This window comes from Lissotriton vulgaris, chromosome 4_1 (assembly GCF_964263255.1).
Source record: "Lissotriton vulgaris chromosome 4_1, aLisVul1.2, whole genome shotgun sequence".
NCBI classification, from domain to species: domain Eukaryota; kingdom Metazoa; phylum Chordata; class Amphibia; order Caudata; family Salamandridae; genus Lissotriton; species Lissotriton vulgaris.
The window spans coordinates 1,750,599,803-1,750,619,596 of record NC_141691.1 but is presented as its reverse complement, the minus strand read 5'-3'; the positions used below and the strand labels follow the sequence as shown (position 1 = coordinate 1,750,619,596).

At 44.4% G+C, this 19,794-nt stretch overlaps 1 protein-coding gene across 1 annotated transcript in view; it reads left to right on the top strand.

Moving 5' to 3' along the window:
* The window catches only part of RGS22 (regulator of G protein signaling 22), a 1,820,811-nt gene that overhangs the window by 94,568 nt on the left and 1,706,449 nt on the right, over positions 1-19,794 (top strand). The window contains exon 3 of the mRNA XM_086966055.1: positions 18,361-18,423. Coding sequence (XP_086822181.1) covers positions 18,361-18,423 — 63 coding nt within the window. The remainder of the gene's footprint in view (positions 1-18,360; positions 18,424-19,794) is intronic.

The following is a 19,794-nucleotide window of genomic DNA, read 5'->3' as shown; positions in this document are numbered from 1 at the left end:
TTTACCACACCAAGTGACTAAGCCATATGACAAGGTAGGCATACTTTGTGCTGACATTACTTTTAGAAGGTGATTATTATTTGGGCAGTCCAATTTAGTTTTTAGTTGCTGGTAAGCAAAGATTAGTGACTGTGCTTTTGCTTTAGTAACAAGTTTATGCTCCTTATAGCTTGTACCCTGCCCTATTGTGATACCAAGGTATTTATATGAACCTTGCTCTTCAACCTTTGTCCCTTTTACTGTCCATTTGAACTTAATTTTGTGTGAATCCACCAAACGGACAACCTTTGTTTTTTCTTTGTTAAGTTCCAGATTTTCTTGGTCCAGGTAGGATACTAAGTTGTTGATAGCTCTTTGAAGGCCGATGGGAGTTTTACTTAATAAAACAATATCATCCGCATACTGTAAAACGGAAATCTGCTTATTGGCCATTATCGGTGGGTGGCAGTCAGCTACTTCCATGTTTTTACCAAGGTCTGAGAGGAACAAATTAAATAGGATTGGGGCTAACACGCAGCCTTGTTTTAATCCTTGCTGCGTGTCAATGCTCGCTGTTGTACTGTGTCCTTCGCCCAATTTTACTCTCGCCCAGGTGTCGGTGTGTAGGGCAGTAATCGCATTTAATAACTGGTTCGGTAGACCCCATGTCTTTAGTTTTTTCCAGAGTCTCCCTCTGTTTACTATATCGAAGGCAGATTTTATGTCGATAAAACATGCGTACAGTCGCGTTCTCCTTTTTTGTGCCTTTTCAGTTAGAATTGCAAGGATTGCCAGGTTTTTTATAGTGCCCATCCCTTGTCTAAAACCTGTTTGAAAGTGTGGAATTATATTGTTGTTGTCCGTCCACTCCTGTAGCTGGGCGAGGAGGCAGGAGGCGTAGAGCTTGGCCTCAACATCGATTAGGGATATGAGCCTGTAATTACCTGGATTTCGACGGTCACCTTGTTTAAATATAGGATGTATTATGGTCCCTTTCCATGAGTCGGGGACTTCGCTGTGTATAAAGATGCGGTTGAAGAGTGGAGTTAGGTTCGTCGAACAATAATCTGGGTCGTCCTTAAAGAATGCATTGGGGAGACCATTTGGACCTGCCGCTCCTTCGGTTTTGAGCCTTAGTATAATATCGCGTAATTGTTTTGTGGTCGTCAGGGTGTTTTGCTCACTGCCATCTCCTGCCTGTAATGGGTTTTGCAGAACCAGGTTTTCCCGCTTAGATTTTACTTTCCTTTCTTCCATTACCAAAGTTGATCCTTGCGACCCTTCAATGGGCCCTGTTGCCTTACTGGTATACATAACCCCCACATGCTCAATCCACGCTTCGGCTCCAATTCCGGGTTCTTGTCGGAGTCTTGCTCCCTTATTCAGGTTATTTATGATACCCCAAAAGTCCCTGCTATTTGGCAATTTACTTGCATACAGTAGGTTTGTCCAAATCGATTCCTTGTAAGCCATTTTAGCGTGCCTCAATGTTTTCTTATAATGACTCCTTAGTTCTTTCAATTTACTTTTAATTGGTTTGTTGCCTAGTCTTGTCACTTGGGTTTGAATTCGTACCTCTCTTGAGATCCTACTCTTTTGATCTCTCAGGTCGTTACTGAACCAGAGATCCCTCCTGGAATTAGATCTTCCTTGACTGCCAGATGGTGCTGGAAACTTTCTGGTGATTGCGTCGACCAAATGTTCCCAGTTTTTTACACGTTCTTCGTCTAATTGTGACCCCAATTCGCTCACAAGCTCCCTTACCGTCTCTTGTATAATTTTCAGGTTTCCCCCTCGCCATTTCAATTTCCGCAAGTTAAACCTTTCGGAGGGTTGTATAAGGGAGTTAATTTTTTTGGCCCATATGATGGAATTAGACATTATTGTTATTTGAGGAAAATTATCGCTTTCTGTGCGCTGGGTGATGCAAAAGGAGTCAATGCAAGTGAGTAACTCGTTACTGACGATGGTAAAGTCTATTTTTGATCGAACGTTACCACTCAAATACGTTATTGCCGCTGGTGTATCCCCCGTTGCTTTTCCATTCAGGATGGACAGTCCCAGATCTTTTATCTTTTAACTTAATGTTCGGCCTCCCTGGTTCCCTAACCTCTTTCCTTTTATTTGGTCTTTACTTATGAGATTGTTGTTAAAGTCTCCAGAGATGAACATAGGGCAGTGTGCATGAGATCTTTGCAAAGTTTTGATCAGGGCCATTAAAATGGAGTATCTTTCTTGCTGGGTCTTTCTCTCAGGGTGTACGTAAACGTTCATTAGTAGGAGTTCCCACTTTGGGTTATTTGAAGTAGATATACCAGAGATTTGTATCACCTGTACCCAGTTGGCCCCCACGTCCAGTTCTTTGGTTAACCAATTATACTTTTGTGAGGTGTATAGTGACAGGCCTCCTCGCGGGTGCCCAAAGTTTGAAAATCTTTCAGCGAGGATATGATGTTCCTTGAATCCAGGAATTGCAACTGGAGTCAGGTTCCAGGTTTCCTGAAGCATGATTATATCTAATTGTTGATAAAAAAAACTAGTGTTTCGTGGTCCTGGTCCATATCTTTGAACCCGTGAACGTTCCAGGAACAGATCGAAAGTTTGTCATGCTTTATTCCCTCCGTGATAACAACCAGCTTCTCTTCTCTTACGTTTAGAGTTGCCTCTTGGTTAGGTATGTTTATTATTTAGTACCATTGGCAGCCATGACCAGTCCAACCTGTCCAATTTTCTGCTTCTCTTCTCGGGCGCGTTTGCTGATGTTGAGGGCCCCTTCTCTGTCAGTGTTATGACTGGTGTAGTAGATCGTGCTCCTCGTATGCATGTGTCCTGGTGTTTCCCGAGTGAGTCCTCCTTTTTTTTGTGTTTTGAACTGTCTAGGAGGGGATAAGGGTATCTTGGACATTTATGCAGCATCAGTGTGATTCCCCAGGCTCCGAATCTTGTTTTTACTGCAAATATCTTGTCTACTATTTCCTTTGAAGACCATGTTGTCACTGAGTGTTCTGTATCAGGGTTTGACCCTTGTTGGTGAAATTCGAGAGCTGTTAAATCTTGCGAGGTAATTCCGTTTAATTCTGGGACTGCTTTAAACAGCTTTAGCAGGTTACCTCGGTTCAAAATGTCTTGCCTTCCCTTGGTTGCATATTCCGGCACGAATGTAAATTTTAGTTCAAATGCGTCTGATTCCATTTGAGAATACTTGGGAACTTGTGCGATTTATTCTTTCGAAGATAACGAGTGATTAATTGTCAGTGAATTATGTGCTTTATTGGGGACAAGGCTCAAATAATTTCCGTGAGCCCTCTTAGTAATCGTATCTGAGTTATCTAATGTCCTTTTCCGTGTTGGGTCGAGTTCCAGTTCCGTGGTGGGGAGCATACATTTTCGTTCCATTCCTCTTGTGATAACCTTTATCAGGTTATGCTCGGAGTGGGGGCTATTTTTTATTTCCTGTGTCCACCTCTTGCTAGTTGGTTCGGCCCTATTTCCTTGATTGTTCCTGGTGGTACTTTCCTCTTCCCGAGGTGTAACTTTGTCTCCTCTATCTGTGTTTCGATGTTTTTTGCTACAGGGAGCATTGTTCTGGTCTATTTCCATGATGTCCGGGCTTTCTACTTCTATAACAGGGCAATGCTTTGACTTTTTTCTATTTATATGCAAATTAGAGGTGTAATAAACGGTGATGCGAGAACTTTCCTCCTTGCTCTTAAGTTCTTCAGAGGGCTTCACTTGAGCTGAGTTAATTGTAACGAGCCCGCCCGGTGATGATTCCAACGAAACATTTTTTCTCGTTCGAGATGTTTTGATTGCAAAGATTGGAAATGTCTTTACTAAAATCGGGATTTGCTGCTTTTTATGCTTCAACCTGGCCTTCCTTGCACGTTTTCTCTGCCTTTTTGTGGGTTTTATGGAGGGTGAAATCTCAAAGGCGTTCTGTGTTGTTTCCATTGGTATTACTGTAATGTCTACTTGGTCATCGAGTTCCGCTTGCTCGTGATTTCCTTTGCCTTCACTGTCTAGGCTTATGTTTACGTTGTTACGTGTTATAGGTACCTTGGTGTCAGTCCCATTTACAATTTCCGTATTCTGTTTTTTGTTACTTGTTAATTTTGTTGATTTTACCGCCCCTAAAATGTCCATCAAAATATTGGGGAGACTTGCCAGTTTCTCTATTATTTTCCCACATCCGCAGTCGGGGTGTTGTTTATCTTTATTTCTTTGTTGGTCCGAAATTCCAATTTGTTTTAATAGGGACGTAATCAAATCCATTTTGGAATTAATGCTGGAAATGTGTGTGGCGATGAGGTTTATAAGGTCTATTTGTACATCCATTTTGTCTGATTGAAAGTTCATTGCCTTTATTGCTCGATCTAATGAGCCTAGCAAAGACTGGCTCCACTGCATGCTGGGGGGTGATTTACTACAATTCCCTAATTCCCCTGGTACATGATCTATGATGCTGACTGATGATATTGTTATTGGTGCTGACAAATTCAGCTGGATTGCTTTCGGCACTGGGGTAATGCTGTCATCTAATGTTGTCCTATGTGGATCGGTGCTGGGTTGGTGTGTTCGTGGGGTTGATGCCGCCATTCCCCGCCTGCTCTGTTGTGCTCCTGGATGGTCGTCTGGTGGCGTGCAGTTCCTTTTAGTTTCTTTTTTTTGTGTGATAATTTCCATAATTTCAAGTAGATTTGCATCATTGGATATAGAGAAAGAGTTTAGCCAAGGGTCTGCCCCTGCTACTCTCTGCTTTTGCAAATCGCTTAATTTTAAAGGACCTTCCTTGGAGTCTTCCCTAAGTTCCATTTCATTTAAGTTTCCTCCAGGGTTTGAGCTTCTGGGCTGTTTTTTCTGTTTTAGTTGTGCCTCCATATGTTCCACGTTAGTTCCCTTGTGTTGGTCACTTTTGTTCATTTCCCTTGTAGTTACGATACAATTACTCTGATGGACCTGCGCTGTTACCGTAACAAGGTTACTCACTGGCTGATCCGACATTGAGTTCATAAAAATTTGCTTTCCGTCTTCAGGGATTGCTGGAGCATTTTGTCTGTCTGGGAGGATAGGGCTTGGGAGGTTGGTGGCCTCTGCTGTAGAAGCATAGATTGCTGCCATTGGGTCTTTTAAGAAAAATAATTTTTGAATCCCTTGTTTCCCGTCTGGACTCACTACTGTTATATGTGGAGTGGATACTGAAGCTAGTCTCACTCTTACTTTTGAATCCACTCCCTTCAGGCTTATGTTTGGGGCTGCTTCAAAGGATTTCTTTGTTTTGACTTTTTTTGATCTTTTAGTTGTCGTCGTTTGTCTAATTTTCTCCGATCTCATAGTTCTGAGTTCCTCAGAGCTACTTCTATTATGTGTTTGCCACTACCCTACTGGGCCCTGCTTTTTCTCTTACCGGGCTCGCTACTGCTCCCGCCCTGCTGTCCCACCTTGGTCACTAGGTCACAGTTTGTTAATGAGTGTTCTGAGCCTGCCTCCTCGCCACCAGCGCGCGAGGGCCCGAGCCTCTTACCTCTATAACTCCCAATCTACTGGTGCTCTGCGCTATTTTTTGGCTCCTTCTGCTGTAAAGTGCTGATGAAAGGCCCACACGTGGGCCGAGCAAATTGTCCCCTACTCCTGTGACAGAGCCAGGCAGCTCACCTTCCTAAAAGGCACTCAACTCAACAGTGCCCTGTGGTTCCTGCCGGGTCCTGGGGGCAGCACTGCTTCTGTAGTTCACAGGTTGTTCACAGGTGAGCCTGAAGCCTTCACCACTGTGGCTCACCTCCGGCTCCGCCCCGTTCTGCTCCGCTCCGATGCAGCTGGTGCAGCCCCCACCTGCTTACTCAGCCATTCGAGGGTTCCGTGGGGGCCCTAGGGGATCGGTTCCCATCTGACAAATCCTGCCGTGCAGAACTTTCCCTCGCTGGGAAATCGAGACCTGAGCCTCACTGCCGCCGAGCCTTCCCCTCGCCTGCTTTGGTGGCTGCGGCTGGAAGGAAGCCGAAGGCGGAGGTATGTCGTTCTCTCACTCCACTCCTCTGCTCCGCACCTCGGGATACGAGGGCACTCACGGTTCCCCCACTGCAGCCCCTTAAAAAACCGCCGCTTCCAGCTCGCGTCTTCCGAGTGATAAGCACTGAGAGGATGCGGTCGGGTGGGCAGGTTTGCCACAATACTGCACGCCGCGTTCTCCTCCTCCGTGCTTCGCTCTGCTCCGTGCTCCGTGCTCTGCCTGGATTGTAGCTAGCTGATCCGTGCTGCTTCAAGCTCCTGTGCGGCGCAAACACAGTTTTCTTTTCAGGCGCCTACACCACAATAGCCGCGTCAGAGCTCCTGTGCGGCACAAACACAGTTTTCACAGTTTTCTTTTTCGGGCGCCTACACCACAGCAGCCGACCTCTCAGCGGCCGTTCAGCGGCTCCTCGTTCCTCGTAACACAGACGTGACTCCGCCTCCTGTGTCAATCTCCTGTGCCTCCGGAAGTCAATTGTGGCACGGCGCACTGATCTGTTGGACGGATATACGCCGGAAGAGTGGGCTAGGCTCGGTAAGTTCTCAACCTGTGGCCATCTTGTTTCGTCGCTTTGCCATGCCTAATGATGCTCATCAGGGCTCGACGAATCCACTCGCCAGCTCGCATTTGCAAGGAAGAATTGATGAGGACAAGCTATTTTTAGATCCTACACGCCCTTTCTGGCGAGTAGGAAGACAAACTGGAGCAAAAGTGACAAGATTTAAAGGCATTTTTATTGCTCACAAAGGGAATGAGCAATAAAGACGCCTTTAAATATTGTTAACTTGTCACTTTTGCTCCGTTTTCAGAGACGGAGGTCAAGTAGGTTGCAGTTACGTCGAGGGGATTTTCCAAGGTACTAGACCTGCAGGACTAGTACAATTTTTCGGATTTTTCGAGCCGTGCTCATTTTTTTTTTTTTAAATTTTTGGGAAACCTTTATTGTGCATTATAAAAGAACAAATACGGGCCTACAACCATCAGGCTGGCCACGATACCATTTAACACAAATGCAAACAATACGGCGACACAGTAGCTCATTAATGCAGATCAGCAAGCAATTAAAGTTACAACGGAGAGCGCTGTGTTACCGTGTCCAGGAGCAGTGAAGGTTAATTTTAAGATTTTGTCCCAAAAATGAAGTTTATCATTTTATATAAACAGTAAGCCAAGGAGAGCAGAGTCCGTACGATCACTTCAGTACACAATCAGGCAACATCATCACGTGAAAATCAGCAACAACGGAAGTCGAAACCCCCCAGGCAGTATGGCGGCACAAGAGTATACGTATCAGGATAATGAAGCCAGTCAAGAAGCACCGCATCCCCCGTCGCCCACCCATCACCAATCCCATTCACAGACTCAAGTAAGAAAACAGGAAAAGAAAAGTACAGAAGAATGAGAAGAAAAACCCGGCCCATAGAACTAAAAGCGGTAACTAAAATCCCAACCCCCCCACCCTACACGCATGTAGAGGCTACGGCCTATCCCCCCCCAGCAGTGTGCCTGTCGCCCAATAAGAACCCGAAATATAGTAAAAAGAAAAGGAAGAAAAGAAAAGGAAACCTATTGTTACCGGAGGAGGGCCAAATCCAAAGTCTCCCGAACTCCCAGCCAGAATTGTACACTTCCATCCCATACACGAAATTACATCAATAAACAGCAATAACAGAATGAGATGTGAAGAGTCATCACTGCAATACGCGCTGAGGAAGCGCCCCAGTCCGAGACCCCACCAGACAGACCAGCACAAGTTATAGCACAGAAGCCCCTAGCCCTGACCAGATCGCAAGCGTCCACCCAACCATGACACCCGGCGAGAGCTCGCCTCAGGTAGAACAAAGAGACAAGATGGCCACCCTCGGCAGAATCGAGATATCCAAGAGCAAGATGGACGCCGCCAAGCACAAACAGTTCCACTGTCCCCAAGGAGTAACGTTTTCAGAGCAGACAGGCATCGCAGAATATGGCTCAATAATATCGGAGCCTGTAGATCACAAATCAACAGGAAAGCCAGTTGCAGCGCCGACTGCGCCGTAAACAAAGGTTGCAATGCCACAAATGAGGTCTTGGATGCAGGCAGGGAGGGAAACACTGTAGCGTTGCCAAAAGAACTGTCCTCCATGCGTTTAGGCGGCAACATTGTAACACAGTCGGAGCTCAGCGGAGGCGGATCAGCACAGCGAGGGGAACAAGTTGGTGGTATAAGCGCCGCTGAAAGACCCGCATCATCAAGCTTCCTGCACAGTACTCGAGAGCTCTCACACCACGCAGCCCTCAGGTCGGCAAGCTACTAAAACAGTGCTGCAGGTCATATCAGGGGAATGTTCCACCCTGTCCGTAGTTTGAGGTGCGGCTCGCCACCCAGCATGTCGATCAGGTGCCCATCTGGAGTCACAATCCTGGGCCGTAGTGTAGCCCATCATCGCCTCAATGGCGCCAGCCATCTTCGCCACCCACCCGAGAAAGCACGGGAATGCGTAGGCGAGGTCCGCGGGGCAAACAGGGTCCCAGGCCACAGGGATAGTCCAGGGCAGCTGGCGGCGAGCGAGCAACAAGATGAGCTCCCCTTAGCAAACTCAGGGTGGGGGCAAAACCAGAGGCAGGCTCCGCTAGTCGGCTGTACTCCCGTACGGAGAAGGCACGGCGCGTCTCACCTGAGCTCCCCCAGAGCGAAGCGGCAGGGAAATTCCAACCATCCAGGAGAAGACCTCGCAAAGGGGGCCAGGGAGTATTGTCGCGTCGTACGTTGTGAGGCAGATCGCCGGCCTCCCCCCAGCTCGATCGTTCACTGTGCTCCAGCAAGCGCCATCTTAGCGGAGCAGCCCGGGTCTCAGGTCCAGGGGCGGCCGCCAAAGTAGCTCGGCAATTTCTCCGGCTGGGAGGCTGGCAGGGTTCCCGGAGAAACGGCAACAGCCTCAGCGCACTTTCGCCGTCCTCCCGCAGTCATGCAAAATCAGGATCGAAGGCAGGATATATCAGCGGGAGACAAAGGCTCGGGGAGCCGGGAGACTACACGTCCGTCTCCGCCGCCATCTTGGCTCCTCCTCCGAGCCGTGCTCATTTTAATAGTAATATGAAATCCAACTTAATGGTCAGGTCGGATTTGTTAAGGACTTTTTAATAGTAATCTCAAATCTAGCTTAATGGTCTAGTCTGATTTTCTATGACTATTTTTGAAATTACTCTTTTATTAAGTTTTCATTTCTCTGACTGAGCCAAGGGAGCATTTTTGCTAGTGTTCAGTATCACCTGACTACTGACGGCTCCTCTGTGGCGAGAAATGGATTTCTGCCGAACAGTGGACAAAGGATTTGGATGTAGAGAGATGTTTTTCTTCCTTGAGCTGGATGGGGTGGGGGCTGGGCCCAAACCCCTACTTGAACTTCAAAGGATGCTTACCCTGTCATTGGAAGATGTAGCTCACAACCACGTCTGCCTCCCTTTGTTTTTTTATTTAGCATGGCTCCCAACCAAAAGGGAGGGTGGTGCTGCCCCAGAACTGATTTGTAGTGACCACAAGGGAGGTTTTGCCCATTATCATAGCCATGTCACTTCGCGGGCACAAGGAGCTCTGAACAGGGGGAAAAGGGTTCTGCCATGTTGGATTTAGGTAGAGAGGGGCACCGTGGTGTAGTTTACTGTAACATACCCACTTTTGCAGAATATCCTGTGTAAGATCAATCCTGGGAACTTTTACCTCGAGGGTTTGACAGTGGGTAGGAGTTTCTCCCACCCACTGCCTGGAACCCGGCATAATCACAATACCCTCCTCAGAACACCTCTTGACCTACGAAGAATCAGAAAAATAACTTCCATGCAGTCTAAAGAACCTGAAGGAAGACTGGACCTGCTTGTCTTGAGCCCAGGACTCCAGAAGTGACTCCAGTGTTCAGTTAGCTGAGGTCTTTCTTGCAGCTGGCTAGTTGCAACTGGGCCTTCCCTAGACTATGCTGTTCGCCTCTACTGGAGTGAGCTTTAACCCCAATTTCAATCCCCAGGGTCCTGGACCCTTGGCTGGTGCTAAAGTGAACACCTCTTGAAGTTTCCTGAAACCTGGGACTTAAACACTTTTTGCTCTGAAAACCAGCAGGTGACTGGGGTCCACCTGCCAAGCCAATCCAACGAAGGTACATTGCCACGGGGCCAAAGTTTCAGGATGCTCCCACTGTGTTCTGCACTCCACAGTGCGCATAATTCTTTTATGGAGGAACAAATATCTATTCACTTACTTGGTCATAAGGAACATCAAATTGCCCTATAAATGGTACAATGTCCCATTCCAAATTTTTTTTAACAATTTAAAGAATATACATACCACAATGACTTCCTTTGAATCCTTTGCTCAGACACGGGGGAAAAGGATTGAAGAGAAGAGTTCTCCCAATTGTAATTTGAGGTCCAGAGGAGGAAGGAGAAGAAACCAAAGCAAAAAAGTACCTCTAGTCAGACCTATATATTTTTTTCCAGTGATAATCTTCACAATATATTTAAAAAAGGATGCTATATATATGACGAAGACATTAAATTTATTCGAACATACTGTTTTTATTTTTTCATTTTTTTCATTTGTTCTATTTTTCTTGTAATAAATACATGTCAATTTATTTACATACAGAAAATTAAGCACCACTTTCTTTAAATCACTCTAAGCAATACATAATTAGGCAAAAGAAGAAGAACCCCAATTGAATTAAAGGCTGAGGAGAACTATCAAATTCTAAAAATAACAGTGAATAAATGTATGATGTTTTTTCTGGTAATTTTTTATAATAATCTATCCTCACTTGATTGTGTTAAAACTCTAAATGAAATTTCCCATTTTTTAACCGAACAGCGAAATCAACACCCTTCCTCCCCCCTGTGTGTGCTATGGGGAGGGGATTTTAACATTTCATTGTGCAATAACTATAAAAATGGTAATTGTGGTCTTACTGATGAAAATGGGTCCTCTTTGTCCCACTTTTCACACACGAATAGTGGCAACTCCTTGAACGATTGTCTTTTCTCTCTAGAGTTGGATTTTGTAAATGAGCTGACCGGACCCCCCTGTCAAATTTTTGCCAACGTTTCATGGTAGGGGCCTGTCTAGTGTCATTGACTATATCTTGTCTTCTCAGAACATGAAGGGTTACTTGGTAGATTTCAAAACAGGTTCTGATACCAGCAGTGACCACTTTCCTAATAGTGTGACATTGCAAGTTAAGAAGGCTCTGCCTAAACCCAACTTACCAACCCTTCTAAATCAACAATATTTGAGTATGGATAAGTTAAATGGCTTTTCTGTGAAATGGGCTAAAATCGACCCGGTAGTACTTACCGGCAAAGTATTAAAGAGAGCATTACCATGGGTGAACAATTGTTTAGCAATAGAGAGCCCCCCCACAGTTGATTTTAACTAGTTTTATCGAAATTACCAAAATTATTAGAGAGGAGCTGTTTCGTGACCAAAAGTGTAAAAAATCCCCTAAAAGGGCTGGTTTAACTCGCAACGTCGTAAAGCCCTTTCCAAATTAAAGGCGGCACTACGAAACCCTGTTAGAGATAAAATTGAGGTTAACAAACTCAGAAAGGAGTACAACTTAGCCCAAACGAAATGTAGACAGGAAATAAAGAAAAACCTGTGGGCCCAACGGCATGAGAGCTGCCAACTGCTGGATAGTTCCATGTTTTGGCGCGTAGTAAAATCTCCCTTCCTGGTAGACGCACCAACCACCTGTCACATTGATGTCGCAATAACTGCCAAGGATTGGGTATCCCACTTCTTTAAGATATTTGGCGGCATCCCAGCCAAGACCAGCAACAAGGGCCAAGCGGTAGATGGATGGTCCGGGGATCAGATTTACCCAATCCAGCTTTCTTTCGCTCATGATGATGTCATTAAAGCCCTCTCAGTCTCCAAATCTGGCAAGGCCCCTGGCCCGGACGGGGTACCACTGGATATCTTTAATTTTAATCAAGAACTATGGTCCCCCCTCATTACCCGTGTCCTAGGAGCAGCCACATCTACCGGTCTAATTGATTCCTGGTCCACCTCTATTTTGCTCCCTATTTTTAAGAAGGGTGACCGAAACGACCCTGCCTGTTACAGGCCCATTTCCCTCCTGGATTCCCTAGGTAAAGTTGCAGGTCGATTGATACTAGAGCGCCTCCAAGATTGGGCGACCACAAATAACACCTTGACCGACCTGCAATATGGGTTCCAGGAGGGATTGGGAACTGTTGAACAGGCATTAAACCTTGCCCTCTTAATTGGCAAATGTGCTGGAGCTAAAAATGGAAATCTGTAACTAGTGTATGTAGACCTTAGCGCAGCTTTTGACTGCGTTTCGTACGCCAGATTGTGGACAATTCTTTCTGAACTAGGGGTTGATCCTCCTCTTGTTGTATTCCTCTGTGAACTTTATTCTGGCGCGACAGCACGTGTCAGATACGGGGTGAACGGTGAACTTTCCCCACCTTTTGCCATTAATAAGGGAGTTAGACAGGGGTGTGTTCTGGCCCCCTTCCTATTTAATTTATATACAAATGGCCTAGAATTGGCCATGCTGGACGGGAGCCAGGACCTTCCATCCATTAATCATCGCCCCATTCCCGCACTGTTATATGCAGACGACTCTGTAATTTTAGCTCGAACTCCAATTCAACTGCAGAACCAGCTCAATAAATACTGTATTTATGGCATCGCTGGGTTTGAAAGTGAACATTGGAAAAACCTATGTCATGCATACAGGTCCAGGGTTAAAGAAACCAAAATCAATTTACATCGATAAAATTAAGCTGGAATGTACCAAGGTGTATCCTTATCTGGGCATTCTGGTGGATGATAAAGTGTGTTGGAAACAGGCCATGAGCAGCAAGAAATTACTTTTCCAAAGAGCTACTTCGCGCTAGTCTCCTTCTCGAGGAAACTAGGAAAGCCACCCCCAGTAGAACTATTAAAAATCTACTACACCAAGTGCCATAGCGTAGCAGTCTATGGTGCAGGGGTCTGGAGATATGCCGATATTGACACACTACAACTGGTTGAGAATGGATTCGTAAGATACTTATTGGCAGTACCCCAAAGTGCGCCTACGTACGGTTGCCACATTGAGTTGGGAATGGACTACTTAATTGATAACATCAGATCCCAACCCATTCTTTTGTGGCACCGAATTTGGACGAAGACACAGTGTCACCTAACTCGCTCACTTATAATGGACTGTTTGGGCCTGGCAAATTGGTCAACAATTTCCTGGCTTACATATGTGAGAATCTTTTTCAGAGACTTGGACCTTTTTTCCTACTTTGTAGAGCCCTCTTCCCTGATGGACATTACAAGGAAAGATCTAAAAAAGTTATATTTAAGTCACTTAAGGGAATTGCGCCTATCCCAAGAACTGCATAAACACTCGAACATCCAGATTTTAACAGTTCAAAATGCACCTGGTATCCAACCCTCCCTAACCTTTCACCTAAGCTCATATGAGAAATATCTTTTGACAAGGTTTCGTTTCAATTCCTTTTATCGCATAGTCTCATTCCCAAAACAGCAGGACTGGTCACCGACTATCATGAAGTGTACCTGTGACGGTACATCTGCCCAGTCGACAATTCATGTAGTGCTGTTTTGTAAATATTATGAGCGTTGGATTATTCCATTGCTGCGTATAATGGGATTGAGATCCTGCCATCCTGCTTACTTGGCGTTGCAATATTTGGAATCTGAATACATTGCAAAGAGTGTAGCAAGCTTTTTGAAATCATGTATAAAATATCGCAGTAATTTTGATTAATGCAGTTTGAATCTTTTTAATCTTTTTACAGCGTGTTAAAGAATTTTATTCTGTAAGAACTATTTATGTAATAACTGTTTTTAAAACTTTATCATGTATTGATGCATTGATTTTCTCCTCTGTCGTTCTTAAATTGTTTTTTATTGTATCATTTACCTGTCATATGTACTTTTTATGGTTTCAAAATTAATGTAACCGAATAAAAGTTATTTGACTGACTGACTGTCTTCCTTTGAAAAAATCAATAATAATTTTTTTCTTTTTTGTAGACAGAAAACATGAAATTATTACATATATATATAGACATCTCCATAACAAACATATATAGACATGAACATAAGCCAATTTTGTGTTGCCAATACCCACATATGTTTACAATGAATTAGTGTTAGCACGCTTAATCTAGGCAATACACTGTGAGGTAATCCTCTATGCATATGAGTTTTCTACACCTCTACAAACATCTGCTAAATGTGCCTTGAAAATACAATAATAAATCTTGTTTTCAAGTGGATTACTCCCATCAATACTGTTGAAGCGTTCCATCCCCCATTTCTTCCGGGCCTTATCAGGACAAGGGTAAAGGACCAACGTGGCCGTAACAAGTTCAGGCTCTTGTGCGTGCTCCAGGCAAGCTGTACCCCCGTGGGGAATAATGTCTGCCTTGGCACGTGGATCTGCCACCTCTCAGTTGTAACTAATACTCTAGACCACGGGTACTCATAGTACGGCTCGCGTGCCGCCTGCGGCCCGGCAAGCCTTGCTTGGCGGCCCGCGCACCTTGCAGTCATGGTACCTGTGTTTTAAAAAAATAATTAAAGAGTGTCCGCAAACACTGCCGGTAGAAGCAGCGCAACTCTGAAAGACTCTGCTCTGTGGGGGCTGGGTGATTCTGGTGATAGAGTGATGCAGGGGCGCTAATAAAAGGTGAAAAACAACAAAGCCTCATTAACAAGTAAATGATCTTTTAAAGACCTGTGAAGTACTGGGGTGCGGCTGTGTGTGTGCCCAGGAAGTTGTCTCGGCCCAGGTTGACACACGCTTGGTGAGGAGACAGAGGGGGACAGAGAGCGGGAGAGGAAGGGAGACAGAGGGAGGGAGACAGAGGGTGACAGAGTGAGGGAGACAGAGGAAGGGAGACAGAGGGAGACAGAGACAGGGAGGGTGTCAGGGAGAGACAGAGGGAGGGTGTCAGGGGGAGACAGAGGGAGACAGACAGAGGGAGACAGACCGATACAGACAGAGACAGAGGGATAGGGAGACCGAGAGAGAGGCAGGGAGACAGAGGCAGGGAGACAGAGGGAGGGAGACAGAGGGAGGGAGACAGAGGGACGGAGACAGAGGGACGGAGACAGAGGTAGATAGAGGGTGACAGACAGAGGGAGGGAGACAGAGGGAGGGAGACAGAGGGAGGGAGACAGAGGGAAGGAGACAGACAGAGGGAGACGGACAGAGGGAGACGGACAGAGAGAGACAGACAGAGGGAGACAAAGGGAGGGAGGGAGATGGAGGGAGACAGAAGGGGACAGAGGGAAGGAGAGGGAGGGAGACAGAGAGAGAGGGAGACAGAGAGAGGGAGACTGAGGGAGGCAGACAGAGGGAGGCAGACAGAGGGAGACAGAGGGAAGGAGACCGACCGAGTGAGGGAGACAGAGAGAGGCAGACAGAGGGAGACAGAGGGAAGGAGACCGACCGAGGGAGGGAGACAGAGAGAGGCAGACAGAGGGAGGGAGACAGAGGGAGGGACAGAGACAGAGGGTGACAAACAGGGAGGGACAGAGGCAGAGGGTGACAGACAGAGGGAGACAGATAGAGGGATGTATTCCATAAGTGTTAAAGCTCTGATGCACGTGTTCTGCACTCCAGCAAATCCAATCCAGCTAGACTTTGCGGAGGAGATGCTGAACTCGTGGAGCCCTCTTCGGCTACATCCTGCTGCCTTGTCATGCTGGAAAAATCCAAGCTCCAAAAAAATTACTAAGTCCAAAGGTAGAAATCTTCTCTGGGCGAAGGCATTAAAAGTATCCAGCCAGCAAGGGACATTCAAATTTCTCCCACTCTTAGTTTCAAATCCTCCCACTCCCCCTCCCAGTAGAGCGAAACCAGATGACCGTGTTTGGCACTTGGCGCTTTCCTGCAGTATTTTGAGACTTAACATTTTTAAATCCAAAAATTCAGTCATACTTATTGGATTTTTGTCATATTGTTGTAATTTTATTTATTAAAATATTTATATATTTTTTAATTGGTTTTGGATTTTTCTTGTGTTATGTCTTGTGTTATGTTTTCACTTTAATATTGTTTGAGTACTGCAAAAATACTTTGTACATTGCCTCTAAGTTAAGCCTGACTGCTTTTGTGCCAAGCTACCAGAGGGTTAAGTACAGGTTAATTTAGTGATTTTTTTTTCTGGTTCAGTCTGAAAAGAATTATTATTTGAGGTGGGTTCGCAGCCACCCTTCACTAATTCTCCAATTTCTTACATGAATGGATACGGGTGCATATTTCTGCCCAGAAAAGCTGCCCCATTCACTTTATAACAGGCTTCATACGTACCCTTAATACAAGTGATAAAATAGCATAATCAACTCTTGTAACATAAACCTAGAGTGAAAATAGGTCTGCCGCCAATAGCAAACACAGAAAAGAAAGAATAGGCAAGGGAGGTTCCAAGCAACATAGAGGGTTCCTTCTTAAGCCTGCTTTGATGATCAAGGGATTTGACCTTACATAAAGTGAAACAATAGTGCCACCACAGGCAGGCTACACCGAACTTCCCTGGGAACTAAATACCTTTGTTCCAGACCGCGTGTGAGTTCCAGCAAGTAGTACAAGGGAATGTCCGGGCTCTGGGATGTCAGTCGGCATTGAGAGTGCTATCTAAAAAAAAATTAATACATTGAATGGGTTTCTGAGTTTGACAACAAAGCATTGTCAAAGCAAGTCTCAAACGGCTCATCTCAGACAAAACAAAAATGTAAAACAATTAAGGGTTCTTAATACAGATCAGCATCAAGCATCCTGTGCGTATAGTCGAAACAGACAAGTGGGAGAATGTTGAGAGAAATGGCACATAATATATTCTTGCGTTAAGTGACTGTGCTGAAAAAATGATCCATTTAAAGAGCTAGTGTGGTTGCTTGTTTCCCAAACATGCCTCTGCCTCATGCTGTGAGTGTTGTGAAGAAGAGGGTTGAAGTTATAATTAAGTCTTACTTATTCCGTCACTGTTATGAATAAAGTCAGGACTGTTGGTTTGATAATCAGCCGTTTTGCTCTTAAATTGAAGATGAGAAATTGCTATATTCTACATCCCCTTTAACAAGGCATCCTAAAAATAAACCACATTCACTTGCAAAATACTGGTGGATAATGAATAAGTTCTAGTTATTGGTATTGTGCTTAGATTACTTTTACACAAAGTAGCATCCTTAATGCACTTGGCACGCCAGTACTAATGTATTCCAACAAAATATGCACACGTCAGTTCCATCAGACTGATTGAACTGCCAGCTTACAAGTCTGTCTTTATTATATGATGAAGCGCAGTCCTATGTCACCACTACTAAACGTTCTCACCACAGGGAAAGTAAATACATAGCTAAAAACTTGTTCATGGGCATGTACAATGATGAAAAGAGGGGGCATGAAAACTCCAAGCCCAAATAAAATAAGGTTACACTACTAAACAACTCCAAGCCCAAATAAAATAAAAACTCCAAGCCCAAATAAAATAAGGTTAAACTACTAAACGTTTTCACATAGGGAAAGTACATACATAGCTAAAACATTGTTCATGGGCATGTTCAATGATGAAAAGATGGGGCACGAAAACTCCAAGCCCAAATAAAATAAGGTTTCCAAATCTCACCCATCCGGCCTATCACCACCAAAGCTATGACTTCCATCCCACCCCACCCGTAGATCTCAGACCATTTCACGGTAATAAGATGTGCGCAATTCCCTTTGCTTTTCACAGAAATACTTCTTCCTCAACTCTAGATGGTCTTTCCAATGCCCACATCTCATCCTTCCTGCATATCTGTAATTAGAACTTGTTGATGCTCTGCCTGCTTTCTGTGCTTGTTGTCTATATATCCATGGGGTTTCAGCTGCTTGTTCACAGACCCTGCATATTGTTATGCCCACCTCCCTACCTCAAGGAACTCCAGCTTCACAGAGCACGTATCTTGAGAGTTCACTTGTTCTCAGTTCAACTTCTTTTCCACAGAGATCTGTTGTCGTGCCGCACCGATAGTTTCACTGAAAAATGGCTGTTGAAATTTTATCTGGTAAAAGATGTTTTTATGGATTCTCGGGATACCATAATTGTTGTTTGGACATTTTATGATTTGCTAAGAGGGAAACCATCTAATTAGTGAAAGTATATTGTCCAATTTAGGTATTTATAAGGCACATCTGTGCAAGCTCCCAATTAGGAGAATCATTGTATTAACCTCGATGTTGTAGTCAATATTAAAAAACAATTGCAAGCGAGGTACATTATGGGCTAAATTTTGTTCTCTACCACGTAAATACTAAGTGAAATGAATTAAAGAATCTTGAAATAAAGGTACTGATACTGTCTCTTTGCAGGAAGATGTCTTAGCTTCTGACGATTTGCTGGTGGAATACTTCAACGAATTCTTGAGTCTTCCTGTAAGTATTTATTTACTTTCCATACTGTTTAAAATATTAATCCTAACCTGCTTGGTAAGCCTCTTCGGTCTTGGTGTGTGAGTTGGAAGGTCTATAAATCTGTAAGCCAACTTGACCATGACATGGTGCATGAGTAGGTTCCCATTCATTCACAAAAAAGCTGAAAATGCTCTGCCCAACTTCTGAAGAGTTTGGACTTAAAGATGTGTTTGAAAAGTCAGCATATTACAGAAACTCTAAAGGAAATGCCTGAGCTTTCTACAAACCTAGGATCGTTCACTGATAAGAAAACAATCCCATTAGCCTGGATGATAGTAAACCAAGAACTTTAAATTGAGAAACTGACTCCCGCTCCAGCAAACTTTGTGGGAGATCATCTTCTGTCCTTGAAGCACACATTGCAGGTGATGAGTATACTGCCAACGAATCGCATTCCCATATAGAGTTAAGCACTGCAGGCTTTAATCGAAAATCAAAAATAAGTGTGGTAAAAAAATAAAAATGCATCTAGGCTTCACAGTTTGCATAATAACTTCATGACTGTGGTACAAAAACAGGTTGGTCTGTGAGCTACAAGCAGCAGTGGTAAGTTTGTGAATTGCCAGTCTGATATTGCATCTTAATGAGTGTTGCAAACAAGCCTCTCATCATATGTGGTGGTACTTGGTGGAGAGCCCTACTATCACCTGATTGCCCAAATCTTTTTAGGCCTGGCTTGGCAGTTTTGCTGTTGATTAGCCTTCTCCAATGATTAGCTAGTGAGCTGCTGGTAGCTCTCCAGACACCTGTAAGGAGCTCTCCTGTATGCAACACAGCCTACTAAATTAGAAGCTTGTGCCAGGTTAAATTATTATATGTATACCAAAATTAAAAAGAGTGTATTTTATTTGCGATGAAAATGTGAGTTATGACTTGCATTATTACCTTGGTACCAACGGTAGTGCAGCTATGGCCGTTATATATTACCCATGTAGAGACGGTCCAAAATTATAAAGCCTTTTTTACATTAGTGGTGTAAACCCTGTCTGTGGCACTAAGGTGATCACTGCTCATAATCTTGCAAGGGGTGTTCACTAATGTAACCTTGTATGATATGCTTGCTATTACAATAGTATTAACAGTAACTTGAGATGATATTCAATGAACATAAGTATCTCTTATTACATAAAAGGTTTAAGAACCCTGCTGTAGACTTACCTTATTTGATTAAACAGAAAAAGAGCTTTAAGAGGCACCTTTGAGATCGGGGTTTTGTCTCTATCCACCTATTCATTACCTTGAATACAGCATTTCACTGGGAAGAATTGTTTGTTTCCACTGAAGAAGAGTGCTTGTATTGCTCTTTTTACCTCGTGGGAAAACATATGGTCA